At 40.6% G+C, this 23,109-nt stretch overlaps 1 protein-coding gene across 2 annotated transcripts in view; it reads left to right on the plus strand.

The window, feature by feature from the left end:
* Window positions 1-23,109, plus strand: part of TBC1D8 (TBC1 domain family member 8) — a 49,169-nt gene that overhangs the window by 14,257 nt on the left and 11,803 nt on the right. For both annotated transcript variants that reach the window (XM_036378977.2, XM_036378986.2), the window contains exons 3-11: window positions 4,075-4,193; window positions 5,552-5,780; window positions 9,448-9,688; window positions 17,008-17,215; window positions 18,383-18,577; window positions 19,801-19,983; window positions 20,384-20,534; window positions 21,592-21,806; window positions 22,598-22,715. In XM_036378977.2, the coding sequence (XP_036234870.1) occupies window positions 4,075-4,193; window positions 5,552-5,780; window positions 9,448-9,688; window positions 17,008-17,215; window positions 18,383-18,577; window positions 19,801-19,983; window positions 20,384-20,534; window positions 21,592-21,806; window positions 22,598-22,715 (1,659 nt within the window). The remainder of the gene's footprint in view (window positions 1-4,074; window positions 4,194-5,551; window positions 5,781-9,447; window positions 9,689-17,007; window positions 17,216-18,382; window positions 18,578-19,800; window positions 19,984-20,383; window positions 20,535-21,591; window positions 21,807-22,597; window positions 22,716-23,109) is intronic.

Consider the following 23,109-nt stretch of genomic DNA (forward strand, 5'->3'; position numbering starts at 1 on the left):
AGGCTTTCACCAGCCCAGTCCTGCACTTGCTTACTGTGAAATATCTTCACACACTTTGGTATAATGAAATATACCTGGAACATTTGGAAGATTTAGGAGTTGGAGAGGGAGACAATGTTGGAGAGGGAGAGAATGTCAAATCCCTGATCTGTTATGCACTGATCCCTTTTGCAATGTTTCTGCAACTTTTGAAAGTCAAGCTCATCTTCAGGAAGTCGATATTAACACGAGTTGTAGCAACCTTGCCATGACCCAGTAAAAGCCATCTGAAGTTCCATTCCTCCCACTGTTGCTTGGTCAGTGTGTAGGGCTGTTCTTTTCTCTTCTGCTCCCATGTAAAAAGTCCTAGCACTGAAATTTACAGCAGTTTTATTTTGGGAATGGTTCAAAGCTGTGACTGGGGAGCATGAGGAAGCATCTCTTTAATGAGAGGACGGCCAGATGCTGAACAGGATTCCTTCTGAGAGGTGGTTGATGTCCCACTAGACCTGCCAGTGTTTAAGAGGCATTTGGACAAAGTCCTTAATAACTTCAGCTTTTGGTCTGTCCTGAAGTGGTCAGGCAGTTGGACTAGATGATTCCCAGGATTTCAAAGAAAACAAGAAAAGCTTTTTGAAATGCATTAATAACAAAAGGAAAACAAAGAATAATGTAGGCCTGTTACTAAATGAACAGATTGCCCAGAGTGGTTGTGGAGTGTCCCTTACTGGGAACTTCCAAGGGCCATTTGGACACAATCTTGTGCAATGTGTTCTGGGATAACCTTGCTTGACCAGGGAGGTTGAACCTGATGACCCATTGAGGTCCCTTCCAACCCTTTCTGTTCTGTGATTGTTGTAGATCCCTTCCAACTGACAATATGCCGTCCTATTCTGTTCTTTCTTATACAGATCAAGCCATGAAATAGTTAGGTAATGTAAATGTTGACGTGTCATTTATAGTGTTTGACATAGCAGTCCCTTAAGTGGAAGAGTCATAAGTTTATATATTCATCCTAATCCTTTTCTCTCTACATGTTCATCCAGCAATTTTTCCTTGGTTCAGCAGAGATCCCTCTGCATGTTCCCTATTAATACTGGGAATTTTTCCCTGGGCCAGATGTGTGTATGAAGAAGCTTGCATAAAGTCCATTTGGGCTATTTTTATTTTGGCTAGGTTTTCTTTGTTTTGCAATTGCTCTGTGCTTTCTATCCCTCCTCCCCTCCTTTTTATACTTAAGTAATGCCCTCTCATGGAGAAATTTAAGAGCTTCATGCTGTTACAGTCCTGTGATGAAACCAGGTAGCTTTCACTGGAAAAGCTTTCATGGCTTCCTGATTATTTGAACATATGCAATACTACTTTCTGGGGCTGATCCTTGCCCCACCCACACTCTTACTGCACACAGAATTTGGTGTGGTTTTTTGATTTTGGTTTTTTATTTTTTGAAGGAACTACAAATGACAAACTTGCTGGGTTGGAATGGCTAAGGATTTTGCTGAGACAAACTTACATGATTAATGTTTTCTAAGATTCTCTTTGGCTCTTCTGAATGGATGCTCATCCCTGAGAAAATGAGATTTACAGTAATAGAGCGGAAAGCAGAGGGTCTGTTTTGTGTGCTGCATGGGTAGAACATGCACAGTTGCCAGAGCTGCACAGAAGTAAAGAACCATGGAGCAGAAGCTGTTTGTGAATAATACTGCTGCTGTGAAACCCTGACATGAGTGTCCAGGGGAGAGCTGGCAATAGGAGGCAGAGGAGCATCACCCCAGCCCCTTCTTGGGAAGCTGGAGAAGGACATTCCCCAGACAGAAGTGCCAGTTCCTGCTGCTGTACAGTGAGGGCAAGGAGCAGTTCCAGGAACTCCTTCCAGTCTCTCCTCTCCAGTGTAACTTAATTGTGGATAGCCATCATGTCATCAGGCAGTTAATTAAAATGACATTTTGTATTGTATGTTGGCAGCCCTCTGTTCCAGGAGCTGTAGGCTTAAATGATAATATATGCATAAGGGCCAGGTCTGTTACAGACATTTGCAAATCTCAGAGGGGTGCTAGGAAATCTGATCCCTGCACGGCTGTTCTGGCAGAGATGTTTTAATCCAGATGGTTAATCACATTATACCAGTACAGGAAAAAAATAGGTCTAACCTCACTCCTTGTGTAGAGCCACTTGAATTTTCCTTTCAGAAGGCTAATGGGCAAAAAAGAAACTCAAGACTCAGTCAAGCAAAGTTGGTTTTAGGAGAGGGAGAGGAAAGGATTTGGTGAAAAGTGGGTTTAAAGAAAAGATTCTGAGGAATCAGGCAGTGGTTTGCCAAAACACTTGACATGAGCAGATGAAGAAGGTGGTAGAAGGTGGAATCAAATGCTGTGCAGAACATCAGCACAGGAAGAGGAATAAGGAATGGAAATAAGAGATTGGCAGTGCTTGGGTCAAATCACAGAACAACTTTAAACTATGAAATACAGATTATAAATAAAGAAGGGACTCAAAAAATTGAGTTGGCCTGACCAAATGAAAGGGCCAAAATGATCTTTTGGTATTTGAGCAGAAACCCTGGGGGCAGGCAGGAGATACTGCAGTAGTCCCTGTGGAGTATAGCTGCTGCCTGGGCTCAGAGCAGTCCCAGCAGTGGGGATGCTACTGTGAAAGGGATCTTGCTCTCAGCTTATTTCACAAGAGGCAGCCTGACAGCTTGCCCATACACTTGGTATCTTGTAGGTTACTCAGAAATAAAAAGTCAACTCAGTATTTGCTTTGTGCAGCCATTTCAATATAAAATTACTCTTATTTCTGGTATTCTTAAACATTTATATAATTTGTTTTTTTGACCTAGAAGGCTTTTAAGTGCCTCTAATTGTATGATTTTTAAATTTAAATTTAACCTTGATTAATGATATTTAAGAAGTTCCATTACAAGTCCTTCCTGTCAGGGAAGTTAAAGCATGGAAGGTTTCCCTGCCAGCTGGCATTCTGCATGGAAAACAGAGCAGAGGGAAATGGAAAATCCTCACCTAAATTTATCATTTTTTGTTGTTGTGAGGCAACATGATGCATCACTAATGTACAGACAAAACAAATCTTGAGATAATGGGTCTTCTATTTGAGATTAATTTTATTATTATATTCATGTGTGATTTGTATTTCTCTTACATACAGCTATTTCTTTTCTTTCTTCCACAAGCAAGGCACTAGGAGAAGCACCTATTGCTGCTTTTACTTTTTTACCTTTAATGTGTAGTTACTGACCAGTAAGATCTGGAGGGCTCAGATTTTCCCTTGTTGGCCCTGTATGGTGCCCATCTTGCTATGACTTTTCTGTCCTCGTGCCATGCAGAGACAATTCAGTTTCAAGCAGAAGGAGCCAAAGCAGATCAGTAATGAGTGAAATATTATTTCTGGAGTTAGTGTGAACAGATTAGATTTATAGAACCAGCAAACCCCTCAGGTGTTTAGAGAAAGAAGCTTTAAGGATTTGAAAAGCTGTATTAGTCAAAGATTTCTGTTTGCTTTATTTCTTCCCCAAACTGTAGAAATGTGCTCTTGTAGAACCTTTAGGTGCTGCTGAACCAAACTGTTTTTTAGGTACTTTATTTATTGTAGAGGGTTTTGTATTCCTCTCAAAGGGTGGGCATGTTTGTGTGTGGGCTGTGTGTGTGCATGTGTGTATTGAGGGAGGGAGAGAGGAAGATCAGGGACTTTTGGGAACAGGACATCAATCAAAGGTTTCCAGTGGCCACTTAGAGAATGTCATGTCAGAATAAGCTGCAGTCTGGCAGCTCAGGATGAAGTTTTGATGTTTTTTCTGCTTTGACTTTTAATGCAGCATTTGCTGGCTGAGAGCATTCGAGAAGATAAAACTAAAAGCCCTAAAACTAATTCTCTAAAACAATGACGTTTTTGTTTTTCTCTAACTATGCTGCTATGAATGAGACCTTTTTGACCTGTTTGCTACTAAGAATTCTGAGGTTGAAAGTTCAATTTCTCATAATGAATTTTTGGAATAGTGCATTTTATGACTTTTTTTCCTCCCTTCCTTATAATTTTATATTGCAGGATTAGTTTTGATATACTATTTTTTTGCTTTTCTAGGTGCCACTGCAGAGGAAATAAACCAGCACTGGGAATGGCTGGAACAAAACTTGCTGCATACTTTGTCTGTGTTTGACAATAAAGAAGATATTGTTAGTTTTGTCAAAGGGAAAGTCAAGGTAAGGAAACTGTCTCACTTGCACCCTCCCCTGTCCAATTACATGTGGTTTATTAGAAGAATGTAATGAAGTTGTTGTCACTCATGCTTGGTTTTGACCATAAAAACATGACTTGTTTTCTCTGTGGCTCTTGCACCTGATGTGGCCAGCACATGAAGCTGCTGGCTCGCCACAGGGTTGGAGAAATGAGCATCCTTTTGTAAGGTTAAAGAATTTTAAAAGTAAAGGAATTTTGTGACCATAAATCAGATTAAAAATAACAATGGTATGTGGGGAGTAACTTAGAAAGCCTGGAGTCCTGAGCTCTGCTTTTAATGAAATACAAGCTCTAAGAGGAGCTTGGTGATGTCTGGGTGGGGGTGTGGGTTCACTGGTGGCTGCTGTACCTCAGGTCCTGCTACAAGCTTTTTCTTACTAAGAGTTTTAATGGGATGCTCTTCCCTCCATAGCCTCTTTTTCAGTTTGGAAATTTTGTAGGAACATAATGTATTTGTGAATTTCAACCTTGCTGCTGTAAGCTCTGTGGGCTCTGAATCTGGGGAAGAGGACAAAACCAAAACATCACTGTACAAATCCTAGTTTTTATCCTGCTTTCTTTAAAAAAGGTATATTGTCTTAAGTGCACTGAAATACCAAATACAATTAATCTCTCTTGATAACACAGTGACAGCTTGTTACCTAGCAGAATACATATCTAAAATTCTTCAGGTTTCATGAGTTAATGTTAAATCTAGGTTTTAGACCCTTGCACCTGCCGAAGACTTTTAGCACGTTAGGACTGCTTGGTAGTTACAAACTATAGCAGGTGCTGTAACACATGGATTATTTGTCTGCATGGTGCAATGCATACTTAACTCCTTTGTTGTAATACCACTATTAAAAATCTGAAATCTTAATTACATTTATGTAGATGTTCTTGAAACGGTGCTTGTAATGGTTCCAAGCATGTCTCAAGTTGTTGACACATCTGACTGCTTTGCTTCTTCATAGGTAAATAGTACTGGTCAGTAGCCACAACTGTTACTCTATTTTTACTCTGTGTATACAAAATAAGAGCAGTCATAAGCCATAGTGAAAGTGCACAGATACAGTTCTGCCAGACTTGTTGAAAAAACTATGAATAAGGTAAAGAAGGCCCCAGAAGTCTTGTTTTGGGAGCATTCAAAATGTATGAGAGATGCAAGCGCCAGAGAAATTTCTCCATTTGTGAAAACTGCGAATTGACTGGAATTTCTTTGTTGCATTATTAGAATTAGAAAGTGTTGCATTATTAGAATTTGAATGGGCAGCTTGCAGCAGCTTGCCTGAGTGTGAGTGTCATAGCTTTATGCTGACATATGGTCTTGTCCTGGGCTCAGGCACTGATTGCAGAGGAAACAAGCAGCAAACTGGCTGAGCAGGAGGAGGACCCTGAGAAGTTCCGAGAAGCCCTGGTGAAATTTGAATCCAGATTTAATTTTCCTGAAGCAGAGAAGTTGATCACCTATTATTCCTGTTGCTGTTGGAAAGGAAAAGTTCCTCGGCAAGGCTGGCTTTATTTGAGCATCAATCATCTCTGTTTTTATTCCTTCTTCCTGGGCAAAGAATGTAAGTGTAAATGCATAAGGAATCTTATGCTGGGGAGAGATAGAAATACATTTAAAAGCAAGAATAGCCAGAGTTCTTATGAAAAGCCTAGCTGACCTCTGAAGTTTAGTTTCTGAGTTTTTAGTTATTAGGTGAAAAATCCTGTTTAATTAAATTTTCACTTCAGCCTTTGTGTTTTAATATGAATCCAGTAATTAAAATAACACTGCAAGAGCACACAGACATGGTTGTTACCTGGTTTTTCTTTTTGCCATGGTGGAGCAACCTTAAGATGTAGCAGACCTCCTACAAGTTCTAAAATGAGGAGTTTTAGTGCTGAAAATGGTAAGGATGGGTCCCTCCCACAGGCAGGGAAGCAGAGTCACCACATTGCAGTAGGGTGGTAGGGGAAGGGCTGGTGGGGCCAGAGGTGCCTGAGTCAAGCTGCCTGCCTGAAGAAATCCCAGGTCAAATAAAAGGAATGTGCCCTGAAGAACCAGGTGAAAATTCAGAGCTTTTAAGGAAAAACAACAGCAATTTAGGGATTTGTTTGTGTTTCTGAATAGCAGTGCAGTAAGGTCACAAGAAACATATCCTGAGGCTTTTTGGCCCTTCAGATGGTTCAGCAAGTTCTAAGGATCTAGCTGGGGTGTTCTTCTACAGAGAAAGAATTGTGTGAATGAAAAGCCTCACAGAATAGATATAAGAAGGTAAAAATAAAAGTAACAGATGTGAAAATGAATGTAGCCATTTAAACTATAGCATTTCTCTGTTTAGTAAAATTGTGCATAAACCTCTAGCCTTCTAAGGCCTGTTTATCCTGCTGGAACTTAAAGTCAGCAATAGAAACCTATACTGCTGTAAATATAGCAATGTTTGTCAAATCAGTTAGGAAAACTTTGCCATATTCCAACTGGATTTAATATTGAGATATAGCTGTAGATTTAGAAATGAAGTTCATCTTAAGAAAGATAGTAACTTGTAATTTCTAAGACTGAAAACATACAAAGACATGCTTAGAGCTGGAGGCCCTTTCTTCCCTTATATTATTTCAAGCTACTTATTTTGTCATATCACCAAAGATGGGAGAATTATATTTGAAGTGCAGCTAAGTTTGGGAAAATTATATTTGAAGTGTAGCTAAGTTTGTTATTCATTACAAAAACAAAAGTTGAGTTATGCTGGGAAGAACAGAATGGAATTTCTTCATATACTAGATATGTGAGTTCTTGTTTAATCCCCTTGTTTTCTGGTTAGTACTAAATTCTTTGTCAATCATTTCTTCTTATTATCATTGCAGGTTTTCTCTTATTAAATCTGAGATAGCCAGTCTGCCAAAGCACACAAAGCAGAAATTATACTTATTAATGATAGATAACAGTGGAAAGAGGAGGGAGAGCGAAAAACCATTTATATGGTTCCAAAAATTTTGTTTATGTAATACCACAGGTTGTTAAATGATAATGGAAATACAATATCATGTTGTATTGTTTAAGAAGAGATTTCTTCTCATGTCTTTAATGATATTCATTATGAAAATCAACAAAAAAAACCCCAAAAGAACCCAAACCAAACAAACAATTACATGTTTGCAACTTTTTATTTTGACCATGGAAAATGCACTGTTCATTCAGCAGTGCAGTCAGTCACATTGTCTTTGTGTTCCCATACATTTGCATGGAAATATGAGAAAACCCCCTGAATTTTCTTTTGGTTAAACAAACTTCCCTAGCTCAGTGGGAAGCAGCATATATGCTGAAATGATTCTCACTTCCTTGATTGTGATAAAGCAGATTACTTCTCTTTCTAGGCTAGTGTTTTGTCAGGTTTATGAAATATTTGTATTACAGGGAATAATCCAGATTTAATACAGTTCTGGTTGTTACTATTTGAGAAGCCGATGCTGATTACATGCAGAACAAGTGATTCATTGCCTTTGTCTTTTTCAGGCAGCAATCACAAATGAAATCTGGTTAAATCTCGTCTTCAAAATATTGCTAAGAAATCACATTTATTGTGTTCTTCAATACTACACAGAGAAAAAACTCAATATATGAGTTGCAATAAAATTAGTTCTCAATTCTGTTTTACCTCTATAAAAATCCCCCCAAATCATAGAATGAAATCTCTTTATAGGCAAAGTGTTAAGTCTTCTGCTTCTGGCAAGTCTTTTCCCTTCTTTTGTTTCATTTTGTGTTGAAGTGACCTGGAATGTGATATTAGAATCTGTTTTCAACTTCTCATAAAATTAATTTACGGCTCATGTGAATATAAACTCCATGGAATTTTTTTTTCCAGGACAAGTCCCCTTTTATCTTAACTTCCAAGTGTTTGTAGGATTTCAGAGGTTTAGATCATCAGATAGCTTGGAAGGGTGTGCCAAGGTTTCTTCATGTTTTTAATTAAATTTGTGTTTTTCTGAAACTTTGAAGACTTTGTACCTTTTATCAGTGGCTTGAGTCCTGTACACGCTATTGTGCTTTTTCTGTAACCAGCACTGTAGAGCCTGTGTGACTCTGACCTGCCTGAACAGCAGTGCTGTTGCTGCAGCATTATTTAATCTTTCTTCCCTTGGCTGGGCTGGTGCAGTTGATTTTATGATCATTTGCAACAGTCTCTGCATGTTGATGCAGCTGTGCTGTGTTTAAGTAAGAAAAAATGCAATCTGTAAATAATCTTGACAGCTGTGGTTCATGTAGTACAGAAAACTTGCTGAGGGTAGCTCCTTAGGTAATGAATGATCTTTGATAAGTGTCATATATATATGACAATGTTTGTTATTACTGCCTTTTTATTGCTTTATTGGCATCAGGAGACCAGCTAGGGATGTTAAGGGGTGTAGTCTTGATGTTATTGGCACAGAGAATCTGGAAAGTTTCCAACAGTTGTTAAGAAGAAATTGAATCTATTTTAAAGTCCTTTCCAGCCTAATTTCTACCCAGAGATTCATGTGAGAGGCGAGTAACATCCTGCAGTAGTTATCTAAAGTAAGCTGATTCTGTTTCCACTTGTATTTATATGATTCAACAGCTTTAAGTATAGAGAACAGTGTCCTTCACTTCTTGTTCTCTATAAACAAGCCTGACTGCAGTTAATGTTTAGGGCAAGATGTGCCCTGTGCATCTTTTCAGTAAAAAGTAACCAAATGGAAAGATCCCAAAGGCTAGGCAGCTTTTTTAATGTCTTGTTTATAGTTGTAATTACACTTTATAGCAGTCTCCAAAAAAGCTTTCTTTTGGAGGGGAGTTAGCTTTATTTTAAAACCTAAAGTAACTGTGCATGTAATTGGTTTTCCACCTGCCTAGTGTTTTGTTTCTAGCAGATAACAAAGCTTTTCCCTCTTACCTCTGTATTCTGGAGATGAACTGTTTCTTCTGGTGGTAAGGAAACAAGCTGCAGAAATGACTTGTAAAAAAGTTATGAGCACAGGGTATGGCAGATGTTCTGCAAAGGCACCACTCCCCAGCCTAGCATTTCTTGTGAAGATAGTTAAAATTGAGGGAGAGATTCTGAAAAAGGAGTGGGTGAGATTGAATGCAGGGTCATAACAGACATTTCAGCATGTGCTTGGTCTTGCCCATAAAAATTTCTCTCTCTCCTCTTTTTCATTCTGAATTTGATTGTTTCCCAAATCTGAAAGATGGAAGCAAAGTTTCCAACCCACTTTTGCTCTTCTCTTGGATTGCAGTGAAACTTATCATTCCTTGGGTTGAGGTCCAGAAGCTGGAAAGAACCTCCAATGTCTTCATGACGGACACAGTCCGTGTCACCACAGCAAACAAAGAGCGCGACTTCTCCACCTTCCTCAATATCTCTGAGGCTTTCAGGATCATGGAGCAGCTGGCAGATGTGACACTCCGTAGGCTACTGGATAATGAAATCTTTGAACTGGATCCAGGCCTGCAGGATCCTACTCAGATTACTAAGAGGTAAAAAGCTAAACTGCCTTATGAGGAATAGTGGGATTCATGGTTTGGTGTGTTAGCTGGGTAAGATTTCAAAGCTTTGTTTGACTGGATGCAAAAGAGACTTCATAGTGTGTTATGGTGTATCCAAAAGGTGCATTTTAACTTTATGCAAGATACATTTTTGACTTTATATTCTTCCCTTAAACAGCACAAAGTTTTAAAAATACTGTTCCCTGTAAGAACTGGAGTTCCCATAGAAGGGAAGTTTGCAGCAAGGGATACTTTCCATCTTCTCTGAAAAGCAGCATTATTTTGCTTACATTTTTGGTAATATGTAGGTTTTCCTAGTGCCTTCAGTTCTCTGGAATTACTGCTTTTGGTCACATCTGAAACATGGAATTCCCACTAGTGTGATTGCCATAGCCAATTTAGTGAGCAGTTACAGGTATTACAAAACACAGTTGTGGTATTGCTATTGTCAGCTCTACCCCTTGCATCCCTGAAATGCATCCCTGCATTCCTCTCCCACTACAGAAATGCATTTGGCTCTCAGGGAAAGATTGATGGCTAGTTCTCTGCTGGTAGCACAAAACATAACTCTGTGTTTTATTTGATGCTTCGAGAAAGGGGGAGGGAAGCTGCCCTGAGGAATTTTAGGTGGGCAGGATGGAATAGCCCTAACTGGAATTTGCCTGGGGCATCAAGGTTAAGGTGCTAATTTAAAATACTTCTTTTCTGAATGGGATGTTTGTGGAGCAGTTATCTCCTCTTGAATCATGCTCTTTCCTGCTCTTCCTTCCTCTCCCTCTGCCAGGGGTATGAAGGGAATCACACAGGTGTTGCTTCCTGACTAAAACATAAGGAATGCATGGTATCATTTCCAAAAAAGAGAGACCAGTAGCCATTTTATTGTTTCTGAGGTACATTTTTACAGTGGTGGTGGGCCTGTATCTCAGCTAAACACTTCTGCAAAGTTTCATAATGGAGTTTAAAACAATAAAATGGACTTCCTCTGCAATTTCATATATACACACAGTAAAGAAAATCATTGACACCAGGATTTCATCATTGAAGAATTCACTTGAGGTAACACAGTGGTGAGCAACCATAAACATCTTTGCAGGCTTTTTTAATAACTAGGGTTCCTTGGATACAAGAGCTACCACTGTTTTTACACCATGTATGTAACTTGGTTTTTTTAACATTGGAGGCTTTTGGCTCAAGAGATGTAGGGATGTGTACTTTAGCTAATGCAGAACATGGCTGTGGTAGGTTGTATCTCAGCCCCTTTCCATGGTTTACCATTTTATGTTCCTCCTGCTTTTGAGCTGAAAAGTTAGATGCAAGAAGAGAAATCCAGGGAGATGTAACAAAACTCCCCTCTCCTGGGGAGAGATATTTTTCAGCATCTACGAATTTTTGTCATTGTCATTTCCCAAAATAGTCTTTGAATCAGGGATACTAACTGAATGGAAAGAAAATAAAATTACAGTTTTAAAGAAAAGTATAAGCTTAGTAATATGCTATAAAAAGGTGCTCTCAGGGAATCATCTTGTAAGTACCTTGTGGCATTTTTGAAAAGCAGTGTGCCCATTAGCGGTCAAGCAAGAGAAACCATCCCACACACTTATTCACACTGGTTCTCTCTCTCCTTCCCTCCAACTAAAGAAGAAAAAAGAAAGTAAAAGGAACACAGGGAGAAGGAAGGACAAGAATATATTTACTGGAGATTTCCCGGTCAAGATGTTCTCTGACATGTGCTGTGACTCGGGATGGCACGGATGATACCAAAATCCCATTTCCTCTGCATGAATTAGGTAGTGGTTGGATAAGTTGCTGTTTCTGGTGCCCTTTGTCCCACTTCAGCAACCACTTTGATGTAAGGTGATTAAGCAAGACTGTAGTTTGACTAGTGGATAAACTGGTTTTTAGTGTTAACATGTTTTGGGGGGAATGTTTTACTTTCTTGGTGAATGAAGTTTTGGTTGCTGCTTTTTTTCTTGAAGCCATTTTAGTACTACAAGAGCAATTACTTTTCTCTCAACATGTTCCCTCTAATTGTTATTGTTAATTCTTGTACGTGATTTGGAAGCAAATAATAATCTACGAAAATTAAAGCAGACATACACATCATTTGAACTATTCCAGCTCTGACAAATTAATGAAGTTGTAGATGTCTTGTGTTTGATAGGCTTTCTTTTGTGAGAGGCTTGTTTCAATATCTTTATAAAAATACATTTTCAGTGCTGTCATGATCTGTATATTCTACAGTCTGAAAACCATAAACGTTTGCCATTCCTGAGGCTCTTGGAGTCATCTTACTGAGCAGTGGAGGGATGGGACTCAGAGACACAAATTATATCATGGCCAGAGTCAAATAAGTCAGTATGCAATTTTTTGTGCTGTTTAATGAAATTATTATGCACAGAACAATGAATTATGAAGGGATTAATGGCAATGGAGGTAATTGCCATAAAAAGCAAAGTAAAGTTGATGTGTTTGGTGCCTACAAATGCCATTTCTTGTAGGCATATGTATGTGCCATAGAATTTTACTGGAACACATATGGTAACTATTTTTTCTTAAAAAAAAAAAAAGGCTGCAGCAGTTTCTGGTATAGGTTTCTTGTACTTCTAATTTCCATCTCTTTCAGGATGTAAAACTACCCATTTCATTTCTCAAATGTAGTGAGAAATTCTCCAGAGCAGAACCCACAATTTAAAAGCTTTAGTGCTGGTGTAAGTAAGGTTTCAACAGTGTGATATGTTTTCCCAGGCTCTAACCACATCAAGTTTTTTTCTTCATGTTTAACTGTGAATTACCAATGAGAATGACTTTGCTTCATGTGAAGGCAAAGAAGGTTGTTAACACTGATCTAAGCCCAATGGAAACTGTTTGAAGTATCCTGAGTCATAAATGTCACTTCAATCTGCATTTATTCCTTCAGAGAGAGAATCTGAGAATGCTTTAAACCTTGAGCAACAAGCAGAATGTGACTAGAAAAAAAACTTCCTTTTATTGCATCTCTGTAGCAAAAGGTAGGGTTTGGGTTATCTCTTTCTGATTGCCTAATGTGTTTTTTAGGATTTGCAGTAATAGGCATATCAAGATCCATACCAGTACTTCACTGTTCTGTCACTGAGAAGTCTGAGGTCTAACTTGAATCTTCCACACTTTTTGGGTCTGTCACTTTTTATTCTACCCAGTATTATTGACTATTGAAGAGATAAGAAGGGCTCACTTTCTTTAGAGCACTTTGTGCACACTTTGAGCAATCATTTTTGTGTTTGGGGGTTGATGTGTATCTTCTTTATCTTCTTTCTCTCTCTTTTTTTTTTTTTTTAATTATTATTTTTTAAAGCTGCACTGCCCTACTTCCACCAGGGCTTTCTTATCAGTGTGGATTTTAGCCATTCTGGTCACTCTTCTCTGGACTTTAATCACTGATGCCGTGTGGGGGCAGGCATGCGGTGGTGGGATATAGGATTGTCCCAGAAACCTTGCCAGTTCTGGGACTGCCATGCTGCATCTTGGTGGCCATGAACTTCTGCAGCCCAGCCAGTGTTCCTCTTCCTCCTGTGAGCATGAGGCTGTTGGCTCTTGTTCAGCTTGTGTTCCTATGTAACCCCAAGGGATGGCTCCTGGTGGAGTTCATCTCCGTGCTGCATTTGTGAAGCTTATGATGTACAGCTGAAAATATTTGTAATGCTTTTTTTCCACAACATCCCTTAAATTTATAAATATAAATCTGAACCTGATCCTGTTGTTATGTTCATTAGCCTCTACCAGTCTTGCATCAAGTGCAGGTTTAGTGACAATCTCTTGATCCATCATACAGGTTGCTAATGAAGACACTGAACAGAAGCTAATCTAGGACAGATGCCCAAGGGGGTCCTCTTGATACAACCTTCTAATTTATTAGGAAGCCCTGAAGGGCTGTGTTTTGAGGTACTCTTTTGCAGCTGTCTTGGTCCAACAGTTTGCCAGTTCTAGTTTAATTAGTTCCATGAGTGGCTATATCAAGACTTTCATAAATTTTGGCTAAAACATTCATTGCAACTCCTTCATCTACAAGTCTAGTGTTCCTGCTGTGTAAGGGAAAGATGTTCAGTTTACATGTGTCCTGACAAGTCCATGTTGGCTCTTCTCAGATAACATCTCCTGACTTGCTTATAAGAAGCCTTTCTTCCCACATAAATTTAGCAGTTCTTCTAAAAAAAAAAAGACATATGTTGTTGGATGTGTTATTTCCAAAGTATCTTACTTTCTGGAGTCTCAATAGTAAGAAGAATCTGGTAATCTGTCTCTTGAAGCAAGAGGTCAGCAAGGCTATTTAGATTTTAGATAGGCAACAAGTGACTCAGCAGAGCTAAAATCTTGCCAAGTTGGCTTCTGCTGGATTTAAAGCACAGAAAACATTTGACAGTGAGGACAGCATTTTAAGCATCCTGATGCTTTTAGGCATTTTGTTAGACTTGTGTGTGTTATTTCCTTTAATTTAAAGCTCTTGGAAGGTAATGTGGGGGTCATGCATAAGGAGTTGTTGCAGTTCAGGCTTGCCATTCACTTTGAAGTGCTGGAGTTGGAGGCAGTCCATGATCCCATAACCTGCAGGTTGGGAGCTGCACTCAGAAGGAATTGCTGAGTTTTTTGAAAAGTAGGGAACAAGGCAGTTGCATCTTGTTGCCTTTTATTCTTCTGATGCTTGTGTAAATACTCAATAAACATTATTTTTACATAATGATAGCTTTCTTTTTTTAGTCAAGTACCACTCAGTATGCTGCATTTGCTTAAAAACCAAACCCACTTGGAAATAGTTAAGTGAGAGTAGAAATTTTCAAACAGGTAGGGGTGCAAGTAGAAAGATTGGGTTTCTGTTTGGTGTTGGAGGTCTTGTGAAACTCTAAATGGAAGCTGTGGGACTTGGTGACATGGGCCATCTTTGTTGTATCATATTTAAAAAATTGCCTGTCTTGTTTTAGGAGCTAAATTTGTTTGTGGGTTTTTTAGAGTTGTAGGGTTGGGGGTTTTTTTAACCAACTCTAATTTTGTTTGGCTGTGTTTATGAAGGGAAACCTTTAAGCCCTAGAATTTGCTTGCTTAACAGGAAATATATTCTTGGTGTTCAACTTTAGAATAAAACCTCTTGTTTGAGCCCACAGTGGTAGGTGCTGACAGGATCTTGTCCCTCTGCTACCATTTTTTATTCCGGGATCCCTCCTCCGAGCAGGCTGGCCATTTCAGCACTTGTGTCTGGGGCAGCCCTGGCTGTGGTGTGTTCCCTGTGGTGTCTGTGTGTGAGTCATGGGGGGACAGGCAGTTCCAGGGATGTTGGGATTGGCAGCCTTCCACGGGTGAGTGGGGGTGGATACAGTGCTGCTGAATTTACTTCGTTTCAGATGTGACTAGTGTCATTCTTCTTCAGCTTAGAATCCTGTGGTTTGTTGTCTGAAAGTCCCTGCTAGCCCACAGCCCCAGGAAATGCAGGAAAATCCTGAAAACTCAGAAGCTTCAGATTTTGGAGCATAGGAAACAGTCAGCTCTTAAATAACAGACATACATGTCTCAGTACAAGTCCCACTCTTCTGTATAAAGCCTTTTTTCACATAAAGGTCGAGAAATCTTCAGAACCAAGTAGGTGCTGGGGGGCTCTTACCTTGCAGCACAATAGCAGGAGAGCACAGCTCTACCAGACCTGACTGCAGATGCTATCAGCAGCATTCATCTGTGCTGTGCAGAAATGGAAAATATTTTAGTGGTGAGTTAACTAGGAGGCATATCCTGATCCAGCTTTGTCACAATGGTAGATGGCTGCAGGCACTTATCAGAGTTACTCTCGCTGTGGAATTTCAGCTCAGGAGCAACCTTTTTGTCTTTCTTCAAAAAGGGGGTTTCTTTTTGTTCTCTGTGAAAAAACAGGAGACTATTTGTCTGCTTTCTTTGGATAATATTATTAAGGAAGATAATGCTTGAGAAGGAAACAGAAGCTGAACGCTGGTTGAGCCCATTATGTCTTTTCTGTTGCTTGCAGATACAGATCCTCCCTTCTCAGGTCTCTGTTCTGGATTGTCTTCCTCTTTGTTTCTTGTGGCTAAGTCTTTTTCTATGGATTAAACTAAACTAAAAAACCCAAAACCCAAACAAATAATTTATTTACTAATTGAGCCAGTGGCTTCATTTATCTCAACATATATTTTAACAGGGAACAGGGCTGGGGCAGAGGGAAGGTGTCTGCAGAAGAAGTGGGTGAAGGAGGGAGTGGAGAGGAGATTTACAGCACCAAGGTACCACTCCCTGTTGTGCTTCAGCCCACGCTTTAAATTCTTTCAGTGGCACAAAATCAAGCTATTTTTTTTCCCCTAAGTTGAATCATGCTAGGAAAAATTTACTTGTAGTAAAGAAAATAATAGAATTTAAGCCCTAATGTTTCTGGAGCTGCTGGTGGTGAGCTAATAGCCATGGCCTGTTTATAATGTAATTGCGTAGTTCTCTAAATTACTGCAGGCTTCTTCATTAAGAAAGGAGAAGAAAAATAAGTCCCCAAAGCCAAGTCTGTATAACCATGGCTCAGTAATGAAAGTTTCATTTATTTAAACTTTTCACTTAAATGTGGATGGGTGCTGGAAGGAGGCCAAGTTCAAACTGAGTGTGGCTGGTGCTGTTAATCCCAACTGAGTCTGTAAGTGACCTGAAACTGTTCTGCATTTTGAAACTGTTCTGAGGGCTCTCTGAGGCTGATACCTCTGCAAGTTAAGGATTCCATCATGTAAATGCCACCATCACTAGCCCTTCTATTACTGACCACTTTGGAAGTAGTCATTGAGCAAATGCATTACTTTTGGGTGCAGGTGCAAGTCCCTGGGGTGATGTTGGTAATGCTACTGTAAAGGGAAACAAGGAACATTAGGCTAATCTCCCTTGCTCAATATATGTTCATCAGATGAAAGATTTAGTTGTCTCCTGGGCACTGAAATTTGTAACTCCCGGAGTCTGTAAAGTCATACAGCAGCCATAGAAAATGTGTGGTTAAAAAATAATGTAAAAAAACCCCAAACCAGCAAAACAGCTGATTCAAATTAGTGTCCTTTCCCTTCCTAGTTACTGTACTGGTTGCTTTTGACCTTATTGTTAAACAAATGGTTATTGATAATGTTTTCCTTTGAACTTATTTCAAAGTTGCTTGCACAGTGCTCTGTTCACATAGGCACTCAGGATTGTTGTGCGTGGTGTTTTTATTCTGTATTCCTAGCTCTTGGTGAGGCCAACAAGAAAAGTTAACCTCACACTGCGTGTCCTGACTTTCGGGATCTCGTGATTCGTTCTTGCTGCTTTTTCTTAAGGGATCTTGAAGCCAGAGCACAGAATGAATTCTTTCGGGCCTTCTTCAGATTGCCCAGGAAGGAGAAGCTGCACGAGGTTGTGGACTGCTCTCTCTGGACGCCGTTCAGTCGCTGTCACACAGCAGGGACAATGTATACTTCAGACAGTTACATCTGTTTTGCCAGTAAAGAAAATGGCTGCTGCACTGTGATCATCCCACTTAGAGAGGTAGAGTTTTTCGTTTGTTTAATTTTGGATCCTTATCTGCCTTTTTCTACCCTAAGCCTCCGCTGCCACTTGACTTACCTTGACAAAGCGTTGTTTGATGAAAAAGAATAGGATGTTTGTGTGCATCCTGCCTACAGGATGGTTGTACAGCTTGTTCTGGGACTCCTTGGGGCCTGAGCTCCTAAAAATATGGGTGATTCAAAACTATCCATGAAGTCAAGCATGGACAGGTAATGCAGCAGGACATAACACTGCAAAAACAGAATCTGCTTGGCCCAAGATTTGGACAGGGCTCGTCTCCCAGCTCCACAAACACGTGCATCCAGCTTGATGTTGATGGAGACTGGCTTGGAGCCATTCCAGCAATGCAAAGGCATCCTTGCCTGGGATCAAGACAAGTGTTGAGCTTTCCCTCATAGATAGCCTTTAACAAACCTATGGGTACTTTTCCAGGCTGTAGGGCAGAGAGAAAGAGGGGATGTTATGCATGCAGTGATGGGCCAACAAATTTCCATGAAATCAATAGATGACTTTAAATGAGGGAAAGCACAAGGGAAGGTGGTGGGAGTAGAACAGGAGAAGGAAGCTGTCAGCTAACACCTGCCTTATCTGCTGTGGATACAAGGCTGTTATAATCTCTTAATTAAAGCTTTCCTTTCATCCTGGACTAATAATAGAGTAACATCCAAATCATATCGTAACTGTAGCTACTTACCTTCTACTGTTGCAGAAACAGAAAACAATATGAGAACAGTGTTGTATACGTAATGAAAATTAACAAAACAACTGTTTTCTTCCCATCTTCAAAGGTGGGAAAATAAATTTCCTCCTCCACACCCAGAATTTGATCAAGTTGATCCTTTTATAAATATTTTTTTTTACCATACACCCCTTTCTTATCTTTTCCCTCAGTCTGCTGTTTAGAAGTGGGATGCAAAGTAAATTAGGAAAAAAAAGGCATCTGGGATACCTTTTGGCATCTGCTTTGAGCTTCTGGAGAGACCATGAACTTCAGGCAGTTGGATGTGTTTGATCAAGGAAAGCCAATATGAATAACCACATTTAAAGCATGCATATGAAATGCTGTGTTTTGGTACATGTAGAAAATCTGAATATGTTTTTGTGGGTATGGTGCCTAATGTGTTTTCTGTACTGTCTCTGGGAAAGGTAATCAGTATAGAGAAGATGGAGGACACAAGCCTTCTCCCTAATCCCATCATTGTTAGCATAAGGAGTAAGACAGCTTTTCAGTTCATTGAGCTGAAGGACCGAGATACTTTGGTGGAGAACCTGCTCCAGAGGTTCAAAGAGGTGAACTCCAACAACACATTGCACTGCAACAACTTGCAAAATAACAATCAGGTACTGAGCTTTTATTTTATTAATAATTTAATATCCATTATTCCACTGTCCTGCCTTCTTTGGGAGGCCCCCAAATTGATCTTGAGCCAATGCTTATCTGGTGCCACCTTTAAAGACCTGGCTGGTGAGTTAGAGGACACTCACAGCATAGTTGTGATTGACATGCTGGGGAGAGCAGGGACTGGGATGGGCAGCTGGGTTGCCCTTCACAGAGACCTCCACAGTTTGGGGGAATGGGCTGATAGAGACCTCACGAAGTTCAACAAAAGCAAATGTGAAACCTGGCAAAACAAGCCCATGTGACAGGAGAGGCTGGGAACAGGCTGGTTAGAGAACAGCTGTGTGGAAAAGGAGGAGGAGTCATGAACAAGTTGAGCCTGTAAGTCAGCTGTGTGCTCTCACAATGCTGAGGGACAACCCCATATCAGGTTGTACTAGCAGGATTGTAACCAGCAGGTCATGGGATGTTACTGTTCCCTTTTATTCAGCACTTACGAGCCTGATAAGGAGTACTGTTTGACTCTGCTTGATTACACATGAAAAGCATTGATAATTTGGACTAAGTCTAGTGGAGGGCTATAAGATGGTCAGGGGCTGGAGCACATGCTTTATAAGGAGAGGTGAGGGAGCAGGGCTTCCTCAGCCAGTCTTCTGCCAAATAGTGGCGAGCTGGAAGATAAAGGCAAACTCTCCTTCCATATGCCAGTTGAAAGAGAAGCAGCCACAGCTTCAAGGTTTAGTAAGGAAAAATCTAAATAGATAAAGAGAGATTTCCCTTCATGGTTAGGCAGAACTGGACCAGGCTGCCCAGAGCAGCAGTGCACTCTGCTTTCTTGGAGCTACTCAACTTGACTGGGCACAGACTCCAGCAACCAGGGCTGAGGGCTCCTGCTTTGAGCAGGCTATTGAAAACAATAGTCCTCTCCAACCTAAATTGTTCTGTGATTTTGTCTTTCAAATCATAACAGTAGAAGACTGTTGGGTATCTTGTCATCAAGGACACTTAGAATTGGCTAACAACTTTTGTTTTAAAGTAACAACCCTTTTCCTGACATGCAAATGAATGACAATTTGTATAAAGTCTTGAGTAAGACCTTTCTTCCTGAAAGTTGTTAAAGGTTTTGATGCAAAAGGCAAAAGGGTAACCCAGCTCTGTCTTGAGGACAGTTGAGGATGTAGTTCTTAGCCTTTTCAGTTATTACCACTTTGATTTGGCATTGCAGAACAGCCTTGCCTTTGGATCCATGTGCACGCTGGGGGATGATGAGCCTGCGTGTCTGGGAACAGAGGCTTCACACGGGAAAGAGAGAAGTGAATGTGAAAAGGAGAACAATTACTTGCTCAATGCAGAAGCACTAAGGTCAGACTTCCATCAGTCAGGAATGCCAGGCCTTGATTTTGGAAAGGTATGTAACATTTGGGGAAAGCTGTAGGAGTTTTAGGTTTTGTTTTTAAAAAGCTGGGGTTATATTCAGACAGATGTTTTTAGTAAAATGCACTCTGTATTGGTTGGAGAAGTTAGATATGGGACAACTTTTTTATTTGGTTGGATTTTTTTCTTCTCCCTCCCCCCATTTCATTCTGGTAAATATTTCCAATTTTTATCCCTGTGTGGTGAATGAGATATGCAAAGTGGGGAAAGTCAAAGTCCCTAGAGAAGACTTCCCATTTCCATTGGTAATGGAATACCTTGTGGAATTTCTAATATGTGAAATGCTTTTGTTTACCAGTTCTCATGTGAGAACTGGTAAACAAAAACATGAGGGGTTTTTTTTTTTTTTTTTTAATGTATGTTCTTGTTCCCAGTCTAGGGAGCAAATCAAAGAGAGCCTGTGGGATGACCATTTCGTAGAGTACGGCAGAACCGTGTGCATGTTTCGCACAGAGAAAATCAGAAAACTTGTTGCTATGGGAATTCCTGAATCCCTAAGAGGCAAACTCTGGCTGCTTTTCTCAGGTGGGCATGCTTAGAAATATTGGCTGTAGGCATCATCTGATTCTGGAGATGGCAAAACATTTAGGCAAGAAATCTCTCAAGGGCAATTAATGTCCTTTACATGGGACCTGTGATACTGCTTAAGGAAAAGACATGATCTGAACTGAACTAATAAATACAAGGAAGTACCCGGGTAGATCTGTAAAAGTTTTACCTCAGGATGAAATCATATGACGTACAGAAGAATCAAAATAACATCTTTGTAATCTATGTAATTTAAAATTAGCATCACGTTTTCATAAAAAAATGTTCATCTTCAAGCAGCAATTAGATTGTAGCATAAATACTGAGTTAGCCCTAGACAAATCAGATTATTGCAAAATAATGACAATCTCAAAGTTGGCAGACCTGCTCCTGCTTCTTGTTGAATGCTGGCAGGGCTTACAGAAACTGGAGATGGAAAAAACAGCTCATTGCATCGACAGATACGGCAGAGCCAGAATGTGCCTACAGTGTGATCTCAAGTTTAGTCCTTAATCCAATATATGGCATACTCAGACATTTGTAAATGTGGAGCTTTTCTTTCTTGAAGGATATGAACAGTGCTGAGTACATTTCTCTCAGTAATATGTGAGGGTGGTGAGACACTTGGAAGGAGTTTCCCAGAGAATCTGTGGATGCCCCATCCCTGGAAGTGTTCAAGGCCAGGCTGGATGAGGCTTTGAGCAACCTGGTCTGGTGAAAGATGTCCCTGCCCACAGCAGGGGGGGTTGGAATGAGGTGATCTTTAACCAATACTTTCAACCCAAACCAGTACTTTCTGCTGGAGACATCTTTTGCTCAATCAGGGTGTTCTGAATGATGTTGTGTCATGTGAGCTTTGCTAATACTTAGTTTTTAAGACGCGTGTTCTGCTAGGGCTTTGTCTTTTAGGCCTGGACATTCACAGATCTTGGGGAAAGCCACCTTGCTTATACCCTTTTGAGCAACTTTTGAGCAGTAATTCCCACAACACTTGGGAGTGGACAAGGACGATGCTAAACCTATCTTCCTCTTCCTCCCTTCCTGCTGCCTCCAGACGCGCAGACGGATCTTGCCTCGCACCCTGGCTACTACGTTCACTTGGTGGAGGCCTCCATGGGCAGGTGCTGCATGGCAAGGGAGGAGATTGAGCGCGACCTGCACCGCTCGCTGCCCGAGCACCCCGCCTTCCAGAGCGAGACCGGGATAGCTGCCCTCCGGAGGGTGCTCACCGCCTATGCCCACAGGAACCCCAAAATTGGATACTGCCAGGTGGGGCATTCCCAGCGGGATTGTGCTCCCCGCTGCTTCCTCCCCTTCTCTTGTTCTCTTAAGAGTGCTTTTAGGGGTGCTTTTTATAAATAAAGACCTTTTAGTTGGAAAAGTACATAGTTCTGGATATTAAGTGTCATTTTTCCTTGGAAAACAACATAGTCTCACCAAAAGGCTCTGTTCTACCAACGATATTCCTTCAGCATTTTGCAAACTGCATTTATAGTTACAGGAAGGGAAGAATTGTTTCTGAGGCTTCTGTTTGTTGAAAAGGGCATTTCTTGGACAATACTTGGAAGCAGTGCGGGGTGAATTGGCCTGCACAGATGAGATTTTACGTACTGCACTGGGGCACAGGCTTAATGAACCTTTCTGCCACTTTATTCCGAAACTGATGATAAATTATGAAAGTCATTTGTCCAGCTGGTCAGCTCCCTGAATTCTGATTAACATCAGAGTGGTCCTGATACTGGAATAAGGGGCAGTGAAAGCAGCCCCAAAACATCTTGCAGTATCAGTTACCTGCTTTGTATCTTGGCAAATCCAGTACTGTGCTTTTCTCCATTGTTTCCTATTGCTCTTAGGAATAAGCTTGGAAAACTTGCTATGCCTGTGGGTTGCAATTATGTATTTGCCATGTATTCTCTCTTTTTCTTGCTGTTTTTTTTTTTTCTTAGTTCTTTACATCCTGTTAGGCTACTTTTCTTTCTATAAAAATAGCCACAGTTGAGCTCTTGTCAGTAGGATTTGCTGTCACTAACAAATCCCATTTTCTTCTTTGTGCTTGTAAGTCTATGAATATTTTGACCTCCGTGTTGCTGCTGTATGCCAAAGAGGAAGAAGCCTTTTGGCTGCTGGTTGCTGTGTGTGAGCGGATGCTGCCAGATTACTTCAACCACCGAGTGATAGGTGAGCTCATGTTCCTGGTCCTGCAGGCTGGGAAGGGGCAGCCATGTGGCACAGGAGTGGGGAAATGCTCAGGGTCAGTTGGGGTCCAGACCCCACGGATGAGATGCTCCATCTACTTGTGTGGTGTGCAGGGACAGCAGCAGTGGCTGCTCAGATTCCAGCCAGGGCTGGTTTTGGTCTGAAGGGTTTGAGCTGCATGATCTGTAAATGCTCAACTTCACAGTTTGCTTTTTTCTTTCCTGTTGGTCAGAAGGTGGGGACATTTTTGGCTCTTACATAAATAGAAGAGCTTGTGGGTCTTGTCTAGGAGTGTGCAGTGTTAGAGACTCAGTCTGTTTAAGATGAATGTAGGAAAGATCTGCTTTGTGATCTGAACTCTCTGAATTGCCTGGCT

The sequence above is a fragment of the Molothrus ater genome, chromosome 2, assembly GCF_012460135.2.
Source record: "Molothrus ater isolate BHLD 08-10-18 breed brown headed cowbird chromosome 2, BPBGC_Mater_1.1, whole genome shotgun sequence".
Classification (NCBI taxonomy): domain Eukaryota; kingdom Metazoa; phylum Chordata; class Aves; order Passeriformes; family Icteridae; genus Molothrus; species Molothrus ater.